Raw genomic sequence first — 16,667 nt, forward strand, 5'->3', positions numbered from 1 at the left:
CTCCTGCAAGGCTTCTAAACTGGCGGGAGGCACTCGTCAGTGATTGACCCGCCCGAATTCTGGATACACCTCAAAACGTCGCCCACCAGGTATAAGCTCCCGGTGATACACAGCCGCAACGACGAATCGTCTTCCGACGCTCTCGAGGCGACACTGACCGCTTGCCTGATAATGATTCTCATCTTCTCATCCGGAGTAGGTTGATCACCGTGACCGATAAGAGTTTCAACATACTCGTCACAAAGAGCCTCAACCACTCCACTCGTGTATCTCCTGGCGATCTCCGCTAGCTCAATGGCTCCCATGCTCTTCACCCACGGCATTCCGTCGACAGAGCCGAAAGAACACGTCACGACATTATCAGTAGGTTGGAGCAGCCGCTCTAGTATTTCATCAGCATTCTTGTCGCTCTTGACAGACAAGAGCCATGTGACGGGCAGCGGGTCCTTGGGCTGAGGCTTCGTCCTGGGGTCAGGCTTAGAGAGCCGTAACTGTGTCTTGACGTAGCCGGCCAAAGCTGCAGCTCCTATTGAATTGTGCGCGCCGTCAAGGAGGACCTTCGCGTCAATGCGGTCGTTTTGCAACCTTGCCGTCATATCTTGGAGATTCTCTGGTAGCAATATCGGCGGGAGAGTGAGCCATTGGAGGCGTCCAGGGAGGGACATTACTGCTTGTTCGACCAGCACTGCGAGAGATTCCCTCACCGCTTCAGAGGGCCTTACATCCGCAGCAACAAGCGAATCTCCCGATGGTTGTGCATTTGGCCGAGGTGAGTCAGATGAGGGAGGAGGCTCCCTCCTGGCGTGATGCGGTCTGTCTCCGTAAAAAGCAGCGAGACGCTCCTCTGCCTTTCGAAAACAGGAGTAGGCAAGATACAGGTTCTGACCTGAATGTTTTGACAGACCCATATCCCAGATGGCCTCGTCAAATTCATGCCTTCTTTCCTCGACAGAAACGTAAACACCTTCTGCCCCATTTTCTCCCCAACCCAGCTCTTTCAACCGGTTTTCAGCCACATCGATGACGCTTCTCTGATTGGTCTGGTCAAGCACGACAGGCACCCCCAGCTTAAAGATTCCCACTTTTTCCCTTGTAATGGCCTCGAGCGAGTCGCCCAAGAAATCAGTATGATCTAGCCCAACCTTGGTTAAGACGCTGACCACCACATCCTTGGGTCTCAACACATTGGTGGCGTCAAGACGGCCGCCAAGTCCACATTCAATGACAGCAACATCTACCTCTTCGTCCGTGAATAGCTGGAAAGCCGTGGCCGTGAGAATCTCGAATTCCGACGCGTTGATGTCTTCATCAATGCTCCGTTGGCGGAAGTCTTGCTCGACACGGAGGAATCTGTCTGGCTCGACAACAACTTTGTTCAGGGTAATGCCGTCCCATCGATCGATGAGGTGGGGCGAGGTAAATCGCCCAACCTTGTAGCCCAAGTGGCCGAGGAAAGTAGAGACCATAGCTGCGACACTGCCTTTGCCATTAGTCCCGGCGATGTGGACTGCTTTCCAGGGAAGGGTCGGATGTGTACTGAAAAGGGGATTGAGCAACTGGGTGATCCGTTGAAGGCCTAAATTGATCATGGTGATGGAATACAAGGGGTACGGGTAGAACGAAAGACGACAGCTCCAAGCAGAAAGAGAGCGAGGCTAGTAGTAATGGTGACCGGAGTAGATGCGTCGAATGTGTCGTTATGGCTATGAAATGCAAATTCTGAGAAAATGACTCCTGCTCGCTTCCGTATCAAGTGGGCAAGATTGGATGCTGAGGATTACCATAATGCAGATCTGCGGTTGTAAGTCGTAGAGGAAGGAAAAGGAAGAAGGAAGGTGTTGACAGAGTGACAGAAGGCGAGGCAGAAGTTGCGATGATGTTTGAATCTCACGACAGAGTCGAAGCAGGAACGACACGAGCCTTACGGCAAGAGCGTGACTGGCCAATCAGGATCCCCGCTGACCACATGGCAAGGCTGCGCAAGGCTGGGCGCCCGTATATTGTATATTTGACAAGGCTGATTAAACCATGGCCACTCTTGGTATTTATACTTCCCTTTCCTCCTACTAACGCTATCCAGCGCCTCGCTAACATCAATCAGCCGACAGCCTGACCGAGTCCTCCCCTACCCAGTACATCCGTTTGCCCAAGTGAACTCACTCACTCATCTAGACCGAAGTGTCGCCGTAGAGACAAGTACCGCTCATACCCGAACAACTTCAGCTCGACCCTCATGAAGTTCAGCCAGGCACGTAAAAGCTTCCAGAAATTGTGCGGACGGAAGAAACTACCCCTCCGCCGAATCATATCCTTTTCATCCTGCCAGACAGTCCAACTCGCGTACTTGGCCAAAATGAGCATTGGCCTCATCGGCTGGGTCGAACCCAGTGCCTCATCCAGACTCCTTGTGAGGTCATTTGTCTTCAGTATCAGAAGGATAATGCGAGGTACATGACCCAGAAGTTGGACAAGTTGCGCAAGCAGATCTTCCCCAAAGACCTCGCCGATGGCTTCCTTTTCAAGGTCGTCTCGCATCGAAGTGGTAATCTCCTTGCGAGTCAGGACCCGGTAGTCCCGGCCTGTGATGGCGGAGGCGAACAAGGGAAATTCTTTGTCCCCGATCCCGGCAACCTCGTAGGCGTATTTCCGCATCTTCTCCTCATCTGCATCGATCACAGCAAGCCAAAGCTTTGCATAGTCCCTTCTCAACTTGTCATCTGGCATTCGATATAAGCCGTGGTCATAGAGAATGACGTCGAAATTATAGGGATACCTCCTCTTGGGATTGTGGCGAATTGCAATATTTCCGGCGTGCGGATCGCAATGCAACGGCGCGCCTCTCGAAAAGATCATGACATTGAAGATCCTCGCTAACGTCGCCGACACTTCGGCCCGCGAGATGTTGTGCACTTTGAAGTAGGGTAAGTTATCCACCCTTGCTCCCATGACATATTCCATGACCAGAATTCTTTTGTTGGCCGATATCACTTGAGGGATAACGAGGGGAAACCGGGTATTTCGTTGGAAATACTGCTTCGCGTACATCGCATTTTGTCCCTCGAGCCTAAAATCCAACTCTTGCGGCAGGGAGAAGTCCATCTCATTACTCAACCATTCCAGATCGTAGTCGGGAAACGCCCTCTTCAATGTGCGGAAGGTGAATCTCGTCAAGGCCAGATCCAGGGGCACCCATTCTTCGAGACTGGGATGTTGCACCTTAACCGCCACCGTCTGACCGGTGTCCTTCAATATGGCCAGGTGCACCTGCGCCAATGAGGCGGCACCAATTGGTTCTCTCGAGAAGTCGTCAAAGTGGTCCTCTATTCGGTGGCCCGTGTCTCTCAGATACATCTCTTCGATCGACTCGTAGGATGAGACGGGGCATTTGTCCTGCAGCGGGACGAAGGTCTCGGTATATTCGGTAGGCAGCAGATATCCCATCGACGAGATGTGTTGGCCAAGCTTTATGAATATCGAACCATTGGCCTCCATGGCCTTCAGCGTTCGGTCGGCGCATCGTTTGTGGCAAGCTTTGAGACTTTTGGTGTGCTCTTCGGGGTCATCGTGCTGTTCGTTGAGTGTGACGCGGTAGCTGATCCTTGTCAGTCTTTCTTCTCCGAGCTGTCTGGGAAGACAGGAGGCGCCATACTCATTTATACACACTGCCAGCGTAGAAATCACCCTTCCGGTCCTCTCTGCGGCGAGCCAGCCATGCTTGATATCATCTCCAAACAACAACAGACTTGCACCTGCAGATCCACCTGCCGCCGCCCAGTACACGGCCTGACGCGGCCTCACCACCTTGGCCGGTCTTCGATGGGAGTCGAAACCCCTTCGTGGCTTGTCGAATGGCGTCTGTAGGTTCTTGCAGCGAGGACACGTCCAGGTGGCACGGCCTCTGAGGGAGGCGAGGGGGCTGTTGTTGATTCGCATGAGCGATCTATTTGAGGGCTACTGTACCGACATGGACCGCAGGATGCTGTCTGTTCTTCGAGGCGGCGTCTAAATCTCTACGATAGAAGATGGGGCATCGAGCCCAGGACCAAGAATGATTGATCGCTTGAACCCTTGACCCATATGGTCACCAGATTTCGGGGGATAGAATCACCGGTCACACGATGGCAAAGAACGAGAAATTTGCGGAGTCACCAGAGTTGGGGGAAGCAATGACGTACGAAGCACATGTTTTTAGGGCCGCAAGAAATTTTCTCTACTCTCAACAAAAACATACAAAACATATCAGGCGACACAACCTGTGTATAAGAGATACTGCGAGTTCTACCGAGTAGAGATCAATACGCGAAAGGCACACGAATTCATGCGCCCCCATTGACCATCTTTTCTATCGGCTCCCTGACCAAAGTCTTTTTCCCTTCCAGCCTGATCCGCTCTACCATCGCCGGCCTTCGCATGTGTAGATACTCGCTCAAGAAGCTCGGGGTCTGGATCCTCACCCTCTCTCTTCCCTCATATCCCACTTGCTTGTACAGCAGTTCGCCTTCAGGAGAAGCTTCAATCCAACATGGCAGCATCAGCGCATCAGCGACATCATTTCCCCATTGCATCATCATGCGTCCGCAGCCTTGACCCTGATAGTCTGGGTCTGTGAAGAGCAGGAAGCAGAGGACGTGACCTTCGGTGCATTCGCGCCGGCGACGAGTCAGGAAGTCCTCCATTAGAAAGGCGGCATCAGCCCGTTCCTGCTCGGTTTCGAGGTAAGAGAAGGCAGGCTCTTTCTTTGCCTCTTCTTTCCTGGCTGTCTCGGTCTCACCATTCGTTTGGCTGTCGGTCTTCTTGACTGTGTCTTGTTCCTCCTTGGGCATCACGTAGGTCGGGTAGATCTTCCAATTACTCGCACACACGATTCTTTTCCTGCGCTCCGTGGCAATTGCATTACCATGCTCGTCAAGCACATTCACGTCGACTTCGGCATCGAGGTCCTCGATTTTGAGAAACGCGTCTGCCGGGTCATTCTGCAAGCCGTTGAGGAGCGTCCTCTTGGAGTATGCGTAACTGGCAGGTGACTTTCTTCCAAAGAAAACATTGGCCAGGTCGATCTTGCGGAATGACTCGAACATCATGGGGACTATGGCGTCGAGGTCTCGCGGCTCAAGGCGCGAGAGGACGAGATGCATGATTGGTTCGTTGGTTGTCTTGGATTGTATGCCAGAGTTGTCCGTTGTGGCTGATGCTGTGAAGAGCCTGGTGATTTGTGATGCTCCTCTGATCGAAGCGAGAATCCACGCAAATCGCGTTGTTCTGGGAGAGAAGAGGCCTTCACCGCCAAAATGAAGGTGAGTTCGTGCAGTCGTGCGGCGTTCCTTTGGTGATTCAAATCCCGTTTCTCTTGACGATGGATAGGAAGTTCGCTGAAGAGGGCAATGGAATACGTACTCCTTTTACATAGAGCATCTCTCGTGTAGGCAGAACTCAAAAAGAGCTTTATGTGGTGACCAGAATCCCCATGAAACACTGGCTTACAGCTCAGAATGTGACGAGCTGCTAGATCCGGATACGGTCGTATGCAAAGCCCACTTGGAATGAGGGAAAAGATGTTGATAATGCAGCATAGTGGCAGTAGCTCGGAAGTGATAATGCAGGGTGCACAGGAACAGGCCCCTCTTTATCCTACGATTCGGTTTTCCTTTTTTTCTTCTTTTCTTTCCTTGCAAGGCTGTGATATCGTCGACATGCTTAGGCACATTAGGTGGGCAGATGATTGACCCCTCTCGCATGATGTACGAACATTTCGGCTCAAATTACTATTGTTTACCACATACATGTCCAGTGGTCGAAGAAAGTGGCAGGTTGGCAGCCTTGGAAGTGAGTTTATCCGATCATCGTGCGGCGATGAGCGTTGCAGATCCCAAAAAGCTTGGGTTGAACCTCAACCCCAGCCCTAATCTCTCTCCTTCTCTTTTATATCACGGACAGTTCTGTCGTGAAGAAACAAGGACACACACACACACACACCACTGATTACTCGGTCCCACCAAGTCCAAGGAGCCGGCATATCGACAGACAGAAATCATGGTGCAAATTCTTGCATTGGATCAGCTCCGTAGGCATTTGCTGCCTCATTGAAACCCCTATGGTATGTACCTTTTTCTCTAGAATCTATAACCAACAGAGCGCCTAAAATCCCCCTAAACGGCAAGCCATGACGATGGAAAGATCAATATGGCGGTAAGCAAGAAGAAAAAAGATGTTTCCAATTTTCGCCTTTTGCACCGTGGCCGCCTCGCTTTGGGGTTCGGCCATATGCATTTTTTGGTTCTTCGGTCATAATTCTCGTTACAATCTCGTCATGCTGGAAACTTAAAATAGTGTGCCCAGAGCAGTTTCGCAGGGGCTAATTTTCTGACAAAAAGCTTCCCGGAAGCGCTTTGATTGTGGATGTTGGTTGTCGACTTGTCAAAAGTCTCTCAAACTGGTGCAAGCGTTCGGTGTGTCGGCACCCGGTAAAAGAGAGGCATGATGGATGAAACTTAGTTCAACCACCATTGGATACCGCTCACACGGCCATCACCTGTGCCATCGGTAATGGCGTTGAACAGAGCGTCGGTGCAGTCAATAGCCCGATCAAGGCAGCCCATGCACTTGTCACCCACGGTAGCCTGGACGGTGGTGCCCGAGGTGGGGTTGTACAGGGTGACCGAGCGACCGCAGTATGGGTTCCCGTTGGACTGAGTCCCCATGAATGCGTAAGGGAGTGCAATCTGCATATCGCTGTTGGTATTGACGTTCCAGCCGCACGCGCCAAGACCTGGAGAGACAAGTTAGCCAAGTTTCAACATCAAGCCGATAGTGAGCACCACTTACCACCATCCCAGTGGGTGACATCACCCTGGCACGCATCTCCCGAACCCTCGCAAGTACCATCAGTCCCGACCGTATCCTTAGGTTGGACATTGACCATGGACGGGGCAGGAGCAGAGGAAGGAGCAGCAGGAGGAGAGGAAGCTGGAGCGGAAGGTGCAACTGCGGAGGAAGAAGTAGCTGGAGAAGGAGCGACAGGGGCGGCAGAAGAGGACGACGGAGCCTCGACAGGAACAATAGCAGCTGTCGCCAGAGTGGATGGAGTATAAGTGGCTGCGGCGAAGACTGCTGCTGGCACGGAACTGGTAGTGCTAACGGCAGGGGCAGGAGCCGGAGTGGGATCGGAGGGGTCAACCCAGATGGTGGTGGTTTCTTCGACCGTCACCCATGCAATCTCGGTCACCGTGTTGGTGTAGATGGCGCGCTTGTCAAGCATGGGAACAGCCGCGACCAAAGAAGTCAGCAGCGAGGTCGCTAGGACGATGTTCTTGAGGCCGGCCATTGCGACAGAAGAATGTTTCGAAGTTGATATGAATTGACTGGAGATCTGGCTCGACAGCGGGGAATACGAGTGCCTTGGAAGAGCGCTAGTGAGAAGAGCAGTATCTGGACGACTCTCGAGGAAGGCCTTGATGGCTTGGTCTCTCTAAAGGAGTGTTTGAGCGCCGGGAATGATACTGTCGGTCGACGACAAGCCTGTGTCAGGGAAGAAAAGGACTGATATTGAGGAGGGACTAGCCCGCGAGTCAATGGCTCAAAGGAGAGGTGGTTCAGAAGGACTGAAAGAAGGGAATGATATTTCCAGGTCCGGGGTGAGGGAACAAAGGAGGGACTGGGTAGATAAAGAACAAATGAGTGACGGTGGGGAGGACGAGGAAGAGATTTTTTTGTTGGCGACTGCGAATCCTCTTCTGGAGCAAGAAAGAAAAAGCGAGCGTGAAGGAGAGAAAAGAGAGTGAAGGGGTTTTGTTCGTTCAACAAAGTCGAGGTGGTCGTCACCGTGCATCGGACCCAGACTTTTGCAAGATTCCCCATCAGGCACCACAGGGAGCGCCAGGGATGAGGATCAGTCGTGTGCGGTTATTGGCCATCCCCTCATCTGCCCGTCTGCAAGCTCTTGATGGTCTTTTTTCCCCATCTCCTTGCATTGCTTTGTTTGTTCGCTGGTCGCCGAGGTCGTGGGTCGCACGTCGTGGGTCGTGGGCCGTGATGAGGACTGCGGTTGCTGTCAAGGTGCCACTTTGATACAGGGGAGGAGTGAGTGGCATTGGGTGGCATTGAGAGGGCGCATAGGGCTTCAAGCCAGAGTTCGCAGCCTGCACCTCGTAGGCCATACTCCGTAGGTAGGTAGTATGTGCTGGATGTGGATAGTACTGGAGGCTGTTGTGCGAATTTCCCAGAGACAACCAGGAGCAGGGACTAGCCCCAGCGACCCACTGTGCCTCTGTTTTCCAACGCAATATTTTTTGCGCTCTCGTAGGTGGCGCCCCATCGAAACGCCCACCAGCCAGACCCTCACCCCCCTCGGCTGAGACTCAGGGACGCCCAGCGAGAACGCAGGGGCACCCCCGGCCGCGTATGGGCTCGTCTGCACCTAACTGGGCGCAATGACATGCCCCGATTTGCTGGCCGAAAACGTGTCTTCAGGAACAGCCGGGCCTAGTCCCCAACAGGCCAAGCCGTGACCACATCTTCGCCTTGTTCCTGGTGTGTGCGTGTGCCTTGTGCTTTGTACCTGACCTCTTTGCCGCTTTGATCTTCTCTCGCTTGTCAAGCTTGTCAGACTCTGCCCCTCCCCCCCCCCCCCGAAAAAAAGGCAGTGGTTACCCCTGGGCTGATGGGCAATCATCAATCTATCCTCCAGCCAGCAAACGTGTTTCAAACCGGCACATCAAGACCTGTCTTTGTCCTCCTTAAGTACGTCCTCGTCCTGCAACTCGAAAGGAGATGCGTCCACGTCGCCAGCCAGCAGACTGCTGCCACGCGGCCTCTTCCTGTTCCCAATGTGTAATGTGCCGGGACGAGCCTCTATCGTTTCCTGACCTTTTTAGCCGATCGTCGATTCGCTAAGGGCGTTCTACATCCTACGGAGCGCCATCCGCATCCGAAAAAGAAGAAAAAATTCATTCAATGCGACTTGAAGAAGGCGAAAGAGTGGGAACGGCACAGGCATGGATAAATCGACGGGTCGGCGAATAGCCACTGTATTCACTGCCGGTATGCAGGAACCGCTGCCACTTGCGCAGAGAACATCATTTTGCCCAGCGAGGAACTACTGTGTGCACACGGGATTTCCCTAGGGTCTACCTCGTACAAGGTACTAGGTACTGCCACCATCCTCGTCTGGCATCCCCACCAGCTTCCGGACTCCATAGTGCCAACTCCTACAATGTCAACCGCATTTCTGAGCACTGACGCATGTTCCTGCAGCTGCTCATGGCATCGAGCTAAAATTTTCTGAATTGCCGTTTCGACGGGTTGAACTCGGGTCTGTTGAAAAGCCCGCGTCCAATCCTATGCGCACTGATTGACTCGAAGCCCAGCCGGGTTTGAGGTTTGAGAAATGCAAAAGCTACCGAGTACCTGGATTTTCCACGTGCTGACTATCTGATCTAACTTCTGACGGGACCTCACAGTCTCCGAACCAAAACAGTGCGCAGAGTCTAGAACGATAACACAATTTTCAGCACGGATACCTACCTAGGTATCTTACTCGTTGTACCCTAGGTACATGTCTTCCCGTGCGGACTCCGGTTCATTCAACCATTGCCAAATCTTGTGCTCAGACGCCTCCGTCATGGACTAGAATACGCACCTCGATGGAGTCGCTGTCTACGCACATGTCACTTCGGTATATTAACTCTGGTGGGATCGTTGTTGCTGTTCTGTATCCTACGCAGTCTCAACAATACGCCCCAATCCTCCCACCGCTCTCACGCCACGGCGCATTTCCATTCTTTGTCAAGACCACGAGTTGGATCGGCTCGAGTGCGTCTAGGAGTAGCTGGTTCCCCGGTCCCTAGAGGAGATGAGCCATTTTTCCATTGCGCTGCAGACTCTTCAACCCACAGGCCCTCGCCGTTTGCGCCAGTTTTCCGATTCGGTAACAAAGACCCTTCTTCGAACCCCCGGGATTTCAACCGCCCAAGCTCATTGGATTCGGTTTCGGCAGAAGTCCAGAGCCTTCAGACATCTCTCGCTTCTCACGGTGACTGTTGCGTGGGAGCTTTGGCTCCTATCATGGAACGCAAGACTTTCTTGCAGAACGAGCATCAGACTCGACTTCTTCAGACAGTTTTAGCGACGGTTGGCGCTAGACTCATGGTCCTTGGATCCCATTGAGCCTAGACCATTGACATCTTGAGGACCGCTCACGGTTGGGATGAAGACATGGATGTGGAAATTTCAATTGCCCTTTGGTTGATCGACAACGATGTGCTCGCGGACTCCCTGCGTCTCTGTGATCCCTACCAACTGCAGGAGGATCAAAAGTCACACAAGTGATGCGAGACACAACTCTCTCCATGACGGTGTACCTCTTTGCGGCGCGTCCATTTGGACTATTGTGCGCATAGCTTAACGATGTTGCTGGAATCCAGCGACATCCCACGCATTCGACGTGAGACGGCAGAGCGACGAACAAACACGTTGCGCCGCACGCTGAGTTGATCGATACAAGCTAACTTGATATTTCTCCTCCCCGAGAAGCCCGCTTTGGAGGAACACCCAAATCGCGAACCTTTTCATTGAAGAATCCGTCACGCCGCCCGTCAAAACAGGCTGGCCTCGTCAAAGTAACCCCCAACGCATGTCCGAGGCAAGTCAGGTCACGTGGGTCGATTCAAAATGCCCTTGATGCATCTCTAGTGTCTTCTTTGTCCCCTCTACCTTCTCGCGTCTGAATCTTCAGGTGAAGGGCGCCGTGTCGAGTGAGATATCCTGCGCCGCGCGCCTCGAATCAATTCAGCTGCTCGCGCCATACAGCTTCTCAGTTTTGGGGTGGGTGGCGCTGTAGAAAGACCACCACACTGCACATACTGTATGTGCGTTAATTCGGGGGACGAGTGAGGTGACGTCCCTTGACTGGAGAACTCGTTCACCAGTCATCAATCGGGCAAAGCCTGGGTGGCGATGCTGGAGCTGAGCCGGCAAGGTAGAAATGCTTCGCTGTGAGAACGGACGTAGCCCGCATTGGTATTATAATGGGCAATGCCGTTTAGCTTTGAAAAGTGCTCCGCCCTTCACCTCCGCCGTTGGCTGAGTTTGATGGTGTGACCGCCTCATCGTTGTCAAGCCCTCTTTGGCCATATTAGAAGGAGCGGGTATTTTGTGTCAGACTGTGTTACGTCGTATTTTTTCAATTTGTCTGGCTTCCTCGCCGGTTGTTGTCTGGGGAAAACGTTTGACCGCAAGTGAAGAGAATGCTTGTATTGACGCTTATGTACAGATTTTGTGCTTCGTACAGGACAGCCAGACCGAGCTACAAGCGCTCGCCAATCAATATCGCTTGAACGCAGCAAAACAATGCCATTGCGAAATACACAACACCCACCATAGCTCTCTGCGACCCCTTTTCATATCTTCCGAACGATTGCATGATAGTCGTCGTCGTCGTCGTCGTCGTCGTCTTGACCTTGCTCTTCCCAGGGTGGCCGGTGTCGACGACTGGCCACACCTGAATCATCATGCTTCACGTTGCCTGTGATTCCAGAGCTCATGTTTCTGCACTCGCCGACATCCAGCTTACCACTAGCGCTACTCCTGGCAGTAGACTGGGATGCGTCTTCTCCCACGGGCCACAGAGCCAGTTCTGCAACATGACCCCTCAACTGTTTCGTTTCGACAGGCATGGGTCTCGGGAAGCAGTTCTGCTCATCCGCGAAATCCATTGAAAGGACTGGAGAGTTTGGCGTCTCTTCCAGGTTCATACTTCGCCGTTCGATGTGCTCCACAGATGGCGACTCGGACTGCTGCTTCCGTTTCCGCCGTGCGATGATCCCTGGCAACCCAAATTGTTGTAGCTTCTCGTCTTCAACGGTGCCCGGGCTCTTGTGCTGCGTTGCGCTTTCTGCGCGCCATTTGGCCCGACTTCCGTGGACTGGATCAACTTGCATCCTCGCCTGTGGAACCGTATTCAGGTAGATCGCAAACACCATCCCAAATACAGAAACTGCCAGCGGGATACAGTATGAATACCTCAGGTCGGGGAAGTTTGCAACCGCCCACTGAACTGGTGGGAAGACTGCTCCACCAGATATTGCAGCCGTCATGAATGCAGACCCGATCTTCGTATGCCTGCCAAGCCCACGCATACCGATGGCGAAGATGATGGAGAAAATGCCAGCCTCGAAGAAAAATGTGAGGATTCCAACCGCAGCAGCAACATCTCCTTTCAAATGCATACTCAGAGCCAGACAAGTAACGAAGCCCGTGTAGAGGCCCATCAGAATCCACCTGGGCTTGAGCACGTAGTTGAGAAAAGCAGCCACAAATCGTCCAACCGCAAAAACAGTGTGCCCCACGGTCTGAAAGTCGAATGGTTGCAGATTGGAAGCCGGCTTTACGAACTTGACCAGCGCCTGTATATTGATACCGACACATTCCTGCGCGCCAACATAGCACCATTGACTGAAGACAGCAAGCCCCAACGTCACATATATCACCTTCCATGGTCCAATTTTAGCAGCGTACGCCTCCCTGCGCTGGTCGGCGAGCTCCTCCAGTTGTTCGTCTGAAGCTTCGGGAAGCGGGATGTAGTAGAAGACAACGGCCAATGCGAAGACAAACAACGCGATGCCTAGATATGTCCATTGCACATCCACTAGAGAAGGGGCATTGTTCACGCTCTTGAACAAAACTTTTGTTGCCAGAAGCGGGGAACAGACTGTGCCGATAGCTTGAAAGGCCTGCGAGAGATTTAGCCGGACCTCTGCATACTCCAGGGGTCCGCAAAGGGCGATGTAAGGATTAGCTGCAATCTCCAAGCACGAGAGACCAAACCCGACAATGCAGTTGGATACGATGAATGCTGAATACGATAGCAAGACTGCCGATGGCCAGAAAACCAGAGTTCCACAGCCATAGACCGACAGGCCTGCGATCATCACCGCTTTGAAGCCATATCGCTGGAAGATGAAGTGGCCCAGTGTCAATGGCCCCACAAAATAGCCCCCGTAATATGCCGCGTGGAGACCCAGTGCCTTGGAGGTCGAGATTCTGGCCATAAGCTGAAACTGAGAATTGAGAGTGTCCAGGAGACCATACGCAATGCCCCATAAGAAAAAGATGATCGTGACCACTGCGATTGGCCATGCGCTTTGGCGATTGGAAAGTTTTAACATGTTCCGTTTTCCCGACATCTTGACAAATCCAAAATCTGAAACGGTAGTGTTGTTCGTTGCTCTGCGGCAGATTTTGGTGGTGTTTGATAATGAAGAGCCGGCACGTTCTTCGTCGGTCGGCTCAGCCAGGAAATTAAGGAACCCCATGTTGCTGCCCTCCTCATCCCCGGAGTATTCTTTGACAACAGGTTTTCTGAATGCAGCCGGGTTGTTTAGCATTGATACATTGCCTCTGGGCAAATCGGTGCGCGGAGCCTTTTCTTTTGATTTTCCCACATCAATGCTATTGTTGGATGTCAGCTCCTCCCCTGCATCTCTGATGAAGCTCGGCAGAAAGCGAGCAAACAGAGGCTTCAAACTGGGTACGCAAGCGCAAATGATGCCGATGCAGACCTCAACGGCCGACCACATGAAGCTGAGACTTGCGTACCAGGAGAAGCCATCATCCTCAATGATGCGACTTGCGCTGCCGCCTTCGCCATCGACAGCCTTCAGACGATTCAGAGAAGCCTGCTGCAGATAGGCAATGCGAATGACGTCAACAACAGCGACAAAGGCGCCAAAGGAGAAAGTAGCAACCAATATGATCTTTTGTTTCCGGGGCAATCGCATTCCGGTCAAAATCGGCATTGGAAGGAGCAAAACGGCGATGTCAGTGATGATATTAAGGGGGGCCGAAGAGAGATATAACGTAACGATGTCGGTGCAGGTGGCATTTTTGGGTCGAGGGTAGAGATAGCCTGCCGCGACTGGAGAACACTGAAATATGTTGAAAAAGGTGAGGGCGGTTCCGGCGATGTTGACAACAGCAAGGGTCAGCCAATTGCACCATTTGAAGACGGGATCGACATCCTTGCTCATGACCGACAGGAAGAAGACGATGATGGAGGTTTTGGTCAGCATGAGAGAGGGGTTGTACAGGATGGAAAAGGCATATTCAGCCTTCCGTAAAGTAACGAATGCGTCGTCGGAGATGTCTTGTTTGTGCTTTCCTAAGCCATATCTCACGGCCACACATATCGAGGTCGAAAATCCCACGGCAAAGATCCACGCCACCAGAATCCACCAGTCATCCTGTTTGACAGACTTGAGCAGCCACGCTCGCGTGTAAAAGCGAGCCGCGACAAAAACTGTGGCCAGGACTGTTATGACAATAGTGACGGCCGACGTGGCCGGACCTCTGTCTGCGACCATTGGCAAGGCAGCGGTCGCAGTTCGCCCACGCAGTCAGTCAATGGTCGCGCTCTGTGGGCTTTTGGCGGATAGACTCGACTGGAATACGTCATATTCGTCGACAAGTTCGGCAAAGGATGGAGGTTCCTTGGGCTTTTGTCCACATCAACAACGTAGTCGAAGAGGAAGAGACAAAATTCTTGAAAAGTCGAAACGGTGGAAGATGAGGTCGAGCGTGCGCAGGAAGCGACCAGATTTGTGTGGCTCCTGCCGCGTGGCACATGCAAGTCATGGGCTTCGTGACGGCAACTTCAGTCGCGCCTTATGAGATGGGCCAGTAAGGCCACTCTTTGGCGGAGGGGAACGGAAAGGAGGGTGAGAAGCCAGCAAAAGGCATTTCGCCGCTGGTGCCGTTGGTCTGTCCATGGTGGAAGGAAAGGGGTGGAAGAATGGCCCAACAATTGATGGGATTGGGCCATCCATCAGCTTCCTCGCAAAAACACCGACAGGGCAAAGACAAACGCTAGGTGTCCCAGGGAGGATGGATGGGGATCTCGTTCGGTTGGCTTTTCCACAGCTTGATCCGTTTGGTGGATGGGAGCTTTGGACAAGCCACAGGGTGGTCAAGGAGGGTGTTCGGCTTTGATCAGACTCTGGATTGCGGGGAAATTCTCCTTCCAGGTTTAGGTAATGACTTGTACAGGAAAGCTAGGCACCAACTTGGGGGCCCAGGGGGGTGTTAGGGAGTGAGTTGCTCCCTACGTCTAGGAGTTTCTCCAGGGCCGGGGCGGCTCCCCAGGTAGCTTATTGGCCGAACAACCTGAATTTCGCCGGGGGCGGAGAAATTCAGCTTGGCACCAGCTCCATGGATCGTGTTGGTTAAATTGTTGATGCCCGCCTCCCAACAATGTAAAGCTGGCTGTTCATCTGTGGCTTATGTACGAATCTCCTCGCACACCAGCGCCCAGCTGATGCTCTGGGCCAGACACAATCGGCACATAGGGCAAATCGGCATTATCTGCTTTTGAACAGCAACCCTGACACAGAAGACTATTGTCCAAGAGACAATCGAATACTTGCGACCCAATGGCGGGGATATTGGCGATTGGGCCGGAAATCAGTGCTTCCAATAGAGTACCGATGGACAACTATCTTCTTGTCAACTTGGGAAGAAGGGAGTGTAGAAGACCTGAATATACTCACCATGCCCACGATCAAGCCAGACCGAACATTGCTGAAGCCTAGGGGATTTCTCTGGTCGGCGAAGTTACGAAGGAAATCCTTCTCCAGGAAGCCCGAAATTTGGCCAGTGTCATAACCAAAGCAAAGACCTCCAAATGAGACCAGGACGGCCATGAAAAACGTCCTCACAGTAAGAAACGGCACCTTGGACTCATCCTCAAAGGGGCCATTTTTGGTCTCGATGTCGACTGCATCTCCCGTTTCCGTGGAAGAAACCCCCACAGAGCCTCCACGTCAAGGAGTCGGAGCGTTCTGCTGGAACAATTGCCTGATTGCCATGGGAGAAAGGGACAAGTTGATCTTGAGAGCCTCTAGTTTAGTTCTTGATTACTTTATACCGAGTTCCTAGACGAAGGCAACGAGGTCTTGTATACAAAGGTGAAGGCAATATCTTTCGGTCTTCGGTAGGAGTTCCCAACGTCATTGTTGGTGGACATTGTGACGTTCGCGGGAAAGCTTGGGCGTTCAGGCTTCGCTAGGGATAGGTAGCAGAGTGTCTTCGAGGAGTCCACGGTGGATCAGGAGTCCCGACCACATCGACAATCTTGCAACCTCGACGTCATGTAGGCGAAAGCCTTGCCAGACACATGCGCCACAAGGCTTTGTATTTGCCTCCACTGCTCCACTCAACCATAGAGAGGCCGTATTCCGTTCATCGTTGCTCTTGCCTAGAAGCTTGTTTCTGTTCTTTTATTCGGGGTGGGGGAATGATACGTTGGCGATAGCCTGGGGGTTCCTTCCGGCTCCAAGAGGGCTGAAACTTGCTCAGAACTTTTTGTGCTGGAATGAGGCCCCTCCAGATGCTTTGTCCTTTTTTTTTTTGGCGATCAGGTGATGACATTGATAAAATGCAAATTCTGGAAGGCCAAAGCGTCCGAGAATCAGTCTGGAGATATCGCAGGTTGCAGTCAAGACCTTTGGTGCCTTCACCAGCTCCATCGTTGTTCACAGTGTCTGATCGACGGGGTTATTCTCGTCTCGTCTCGCCCGACGATCTACAGTACAAGCGCGGGTGTCTCTTCGCGATTCGCGATCCGCGATGGGGTTATCTTGTCACCACAATATCCATAGTTGATAATAGAGATTGGTATT

General features: G+C 52.5%; 5 protein-coding genes across 5 annotated transcripts; all 5 read right to left on the reverse strand.

Moving 5' to 3' along the window:
- Positions 1-14: 14 nt before the first annotated feature.
- Z519_03696 (uncharacterized protein) lies at positions 15-1,589 on the reverse strand (the record flags this gene model as incomplete). Its single annotated transcript, XM_016761443.1, has 1 exon — positions 15-1,589. The coding sequence occupies one exon, from the start codon at positions 1,587-1,589 to the stop codon at positions 15-17; it is 1,575 nt and encodes a 524-aa protein (XP_016621781.1).
- Positions 1,590-2,160: 571 nt separating this feature from the next.
- Z519_03697 (uncharacterized protein) lies at positions 2,161-3,933 on the reverse strand (the record flags this gene model as incomplete). The annotated part of the gene is made up of 1 exon (XM_016761444.1): positions 2,161-3,933. The coding sequence occupies one exon, from the start codon at positions 3,931-3,933 to the stop codon at positions 2,161-2,163; it is 1,773 nt and encodes a 590-aa protein (XP_016621782.1).
- Positions 3,934-4,316: 383 nt separating this feature from the next.
- On the reverse strand, positions 4,317-5,135 carry Z519_03698 (uncharacterized protein; the record flags this gene model as incomplete). Its single annotated transcript, XM_016761445.1, has 1 exon — positions 4,317-5,135. One exon carries the CDS (start codon positions 5,133-5,135, stop codon positions 4,317-4,319), a length of 819 nt encoding a protein of 272 aa, XP_016621783.1.
- Positions 5,136-6,488: 1,353 nt separating this feature from the next.
- Z519_03699 (uncharacterized protein) lies at positions 6,489-7,321 on the reverse strand (the record flags this gene model as incomplete). Its single annotated transcript, XM_016761446.1, has 2 exons — positions 6,489-6,766; positions 6,823-7,321. The coding sequence occupies 2 exons, from the start codon at positions 7,319-7,321 to the stop codon at positions 6,489-6,491; spliced, it is 777 nt and encodes a 258-aa protein (XP_016621784.1).
- Positions 7,322-11,393: 4,072 nt separating this feature from the next.
- On the reverse strand, positions 11,394-14,354 carry Z519_03700 (uncharacterized protein; the record flags this gene model as incomplete). Its single annotated transcript, XM_016761447.1, has 1 exon — positions 11,394-14,354. The coding sequence occupies one exon, from the start codon at positions 14,352-14,354 to the stop codon at positions 11,394-11,396; it is 2,961 nt and encodes a 986-aa protein (XP_016621785.1).
- Positions 14,355-16,667: the final 2,313 nt, after the last annotated feature.

This window comes from Cladophialophora bantiana (assembly GCF_000835475.1).
Source record: "Cladophialophora bantiana CBS 173.52 unplaced genomic scaffold supercont1.5, whole genome shotgun sequence".
In the NCBI taxonomy this organism is placed as follows: domain Eukaryota; kingdom Fungi; phylum Ascomycota; class Eurotiomycetes; order Chaetothyriales; family Herpotrichiellaceae; genus Cladophialophora; species Cladophialophora bantiana.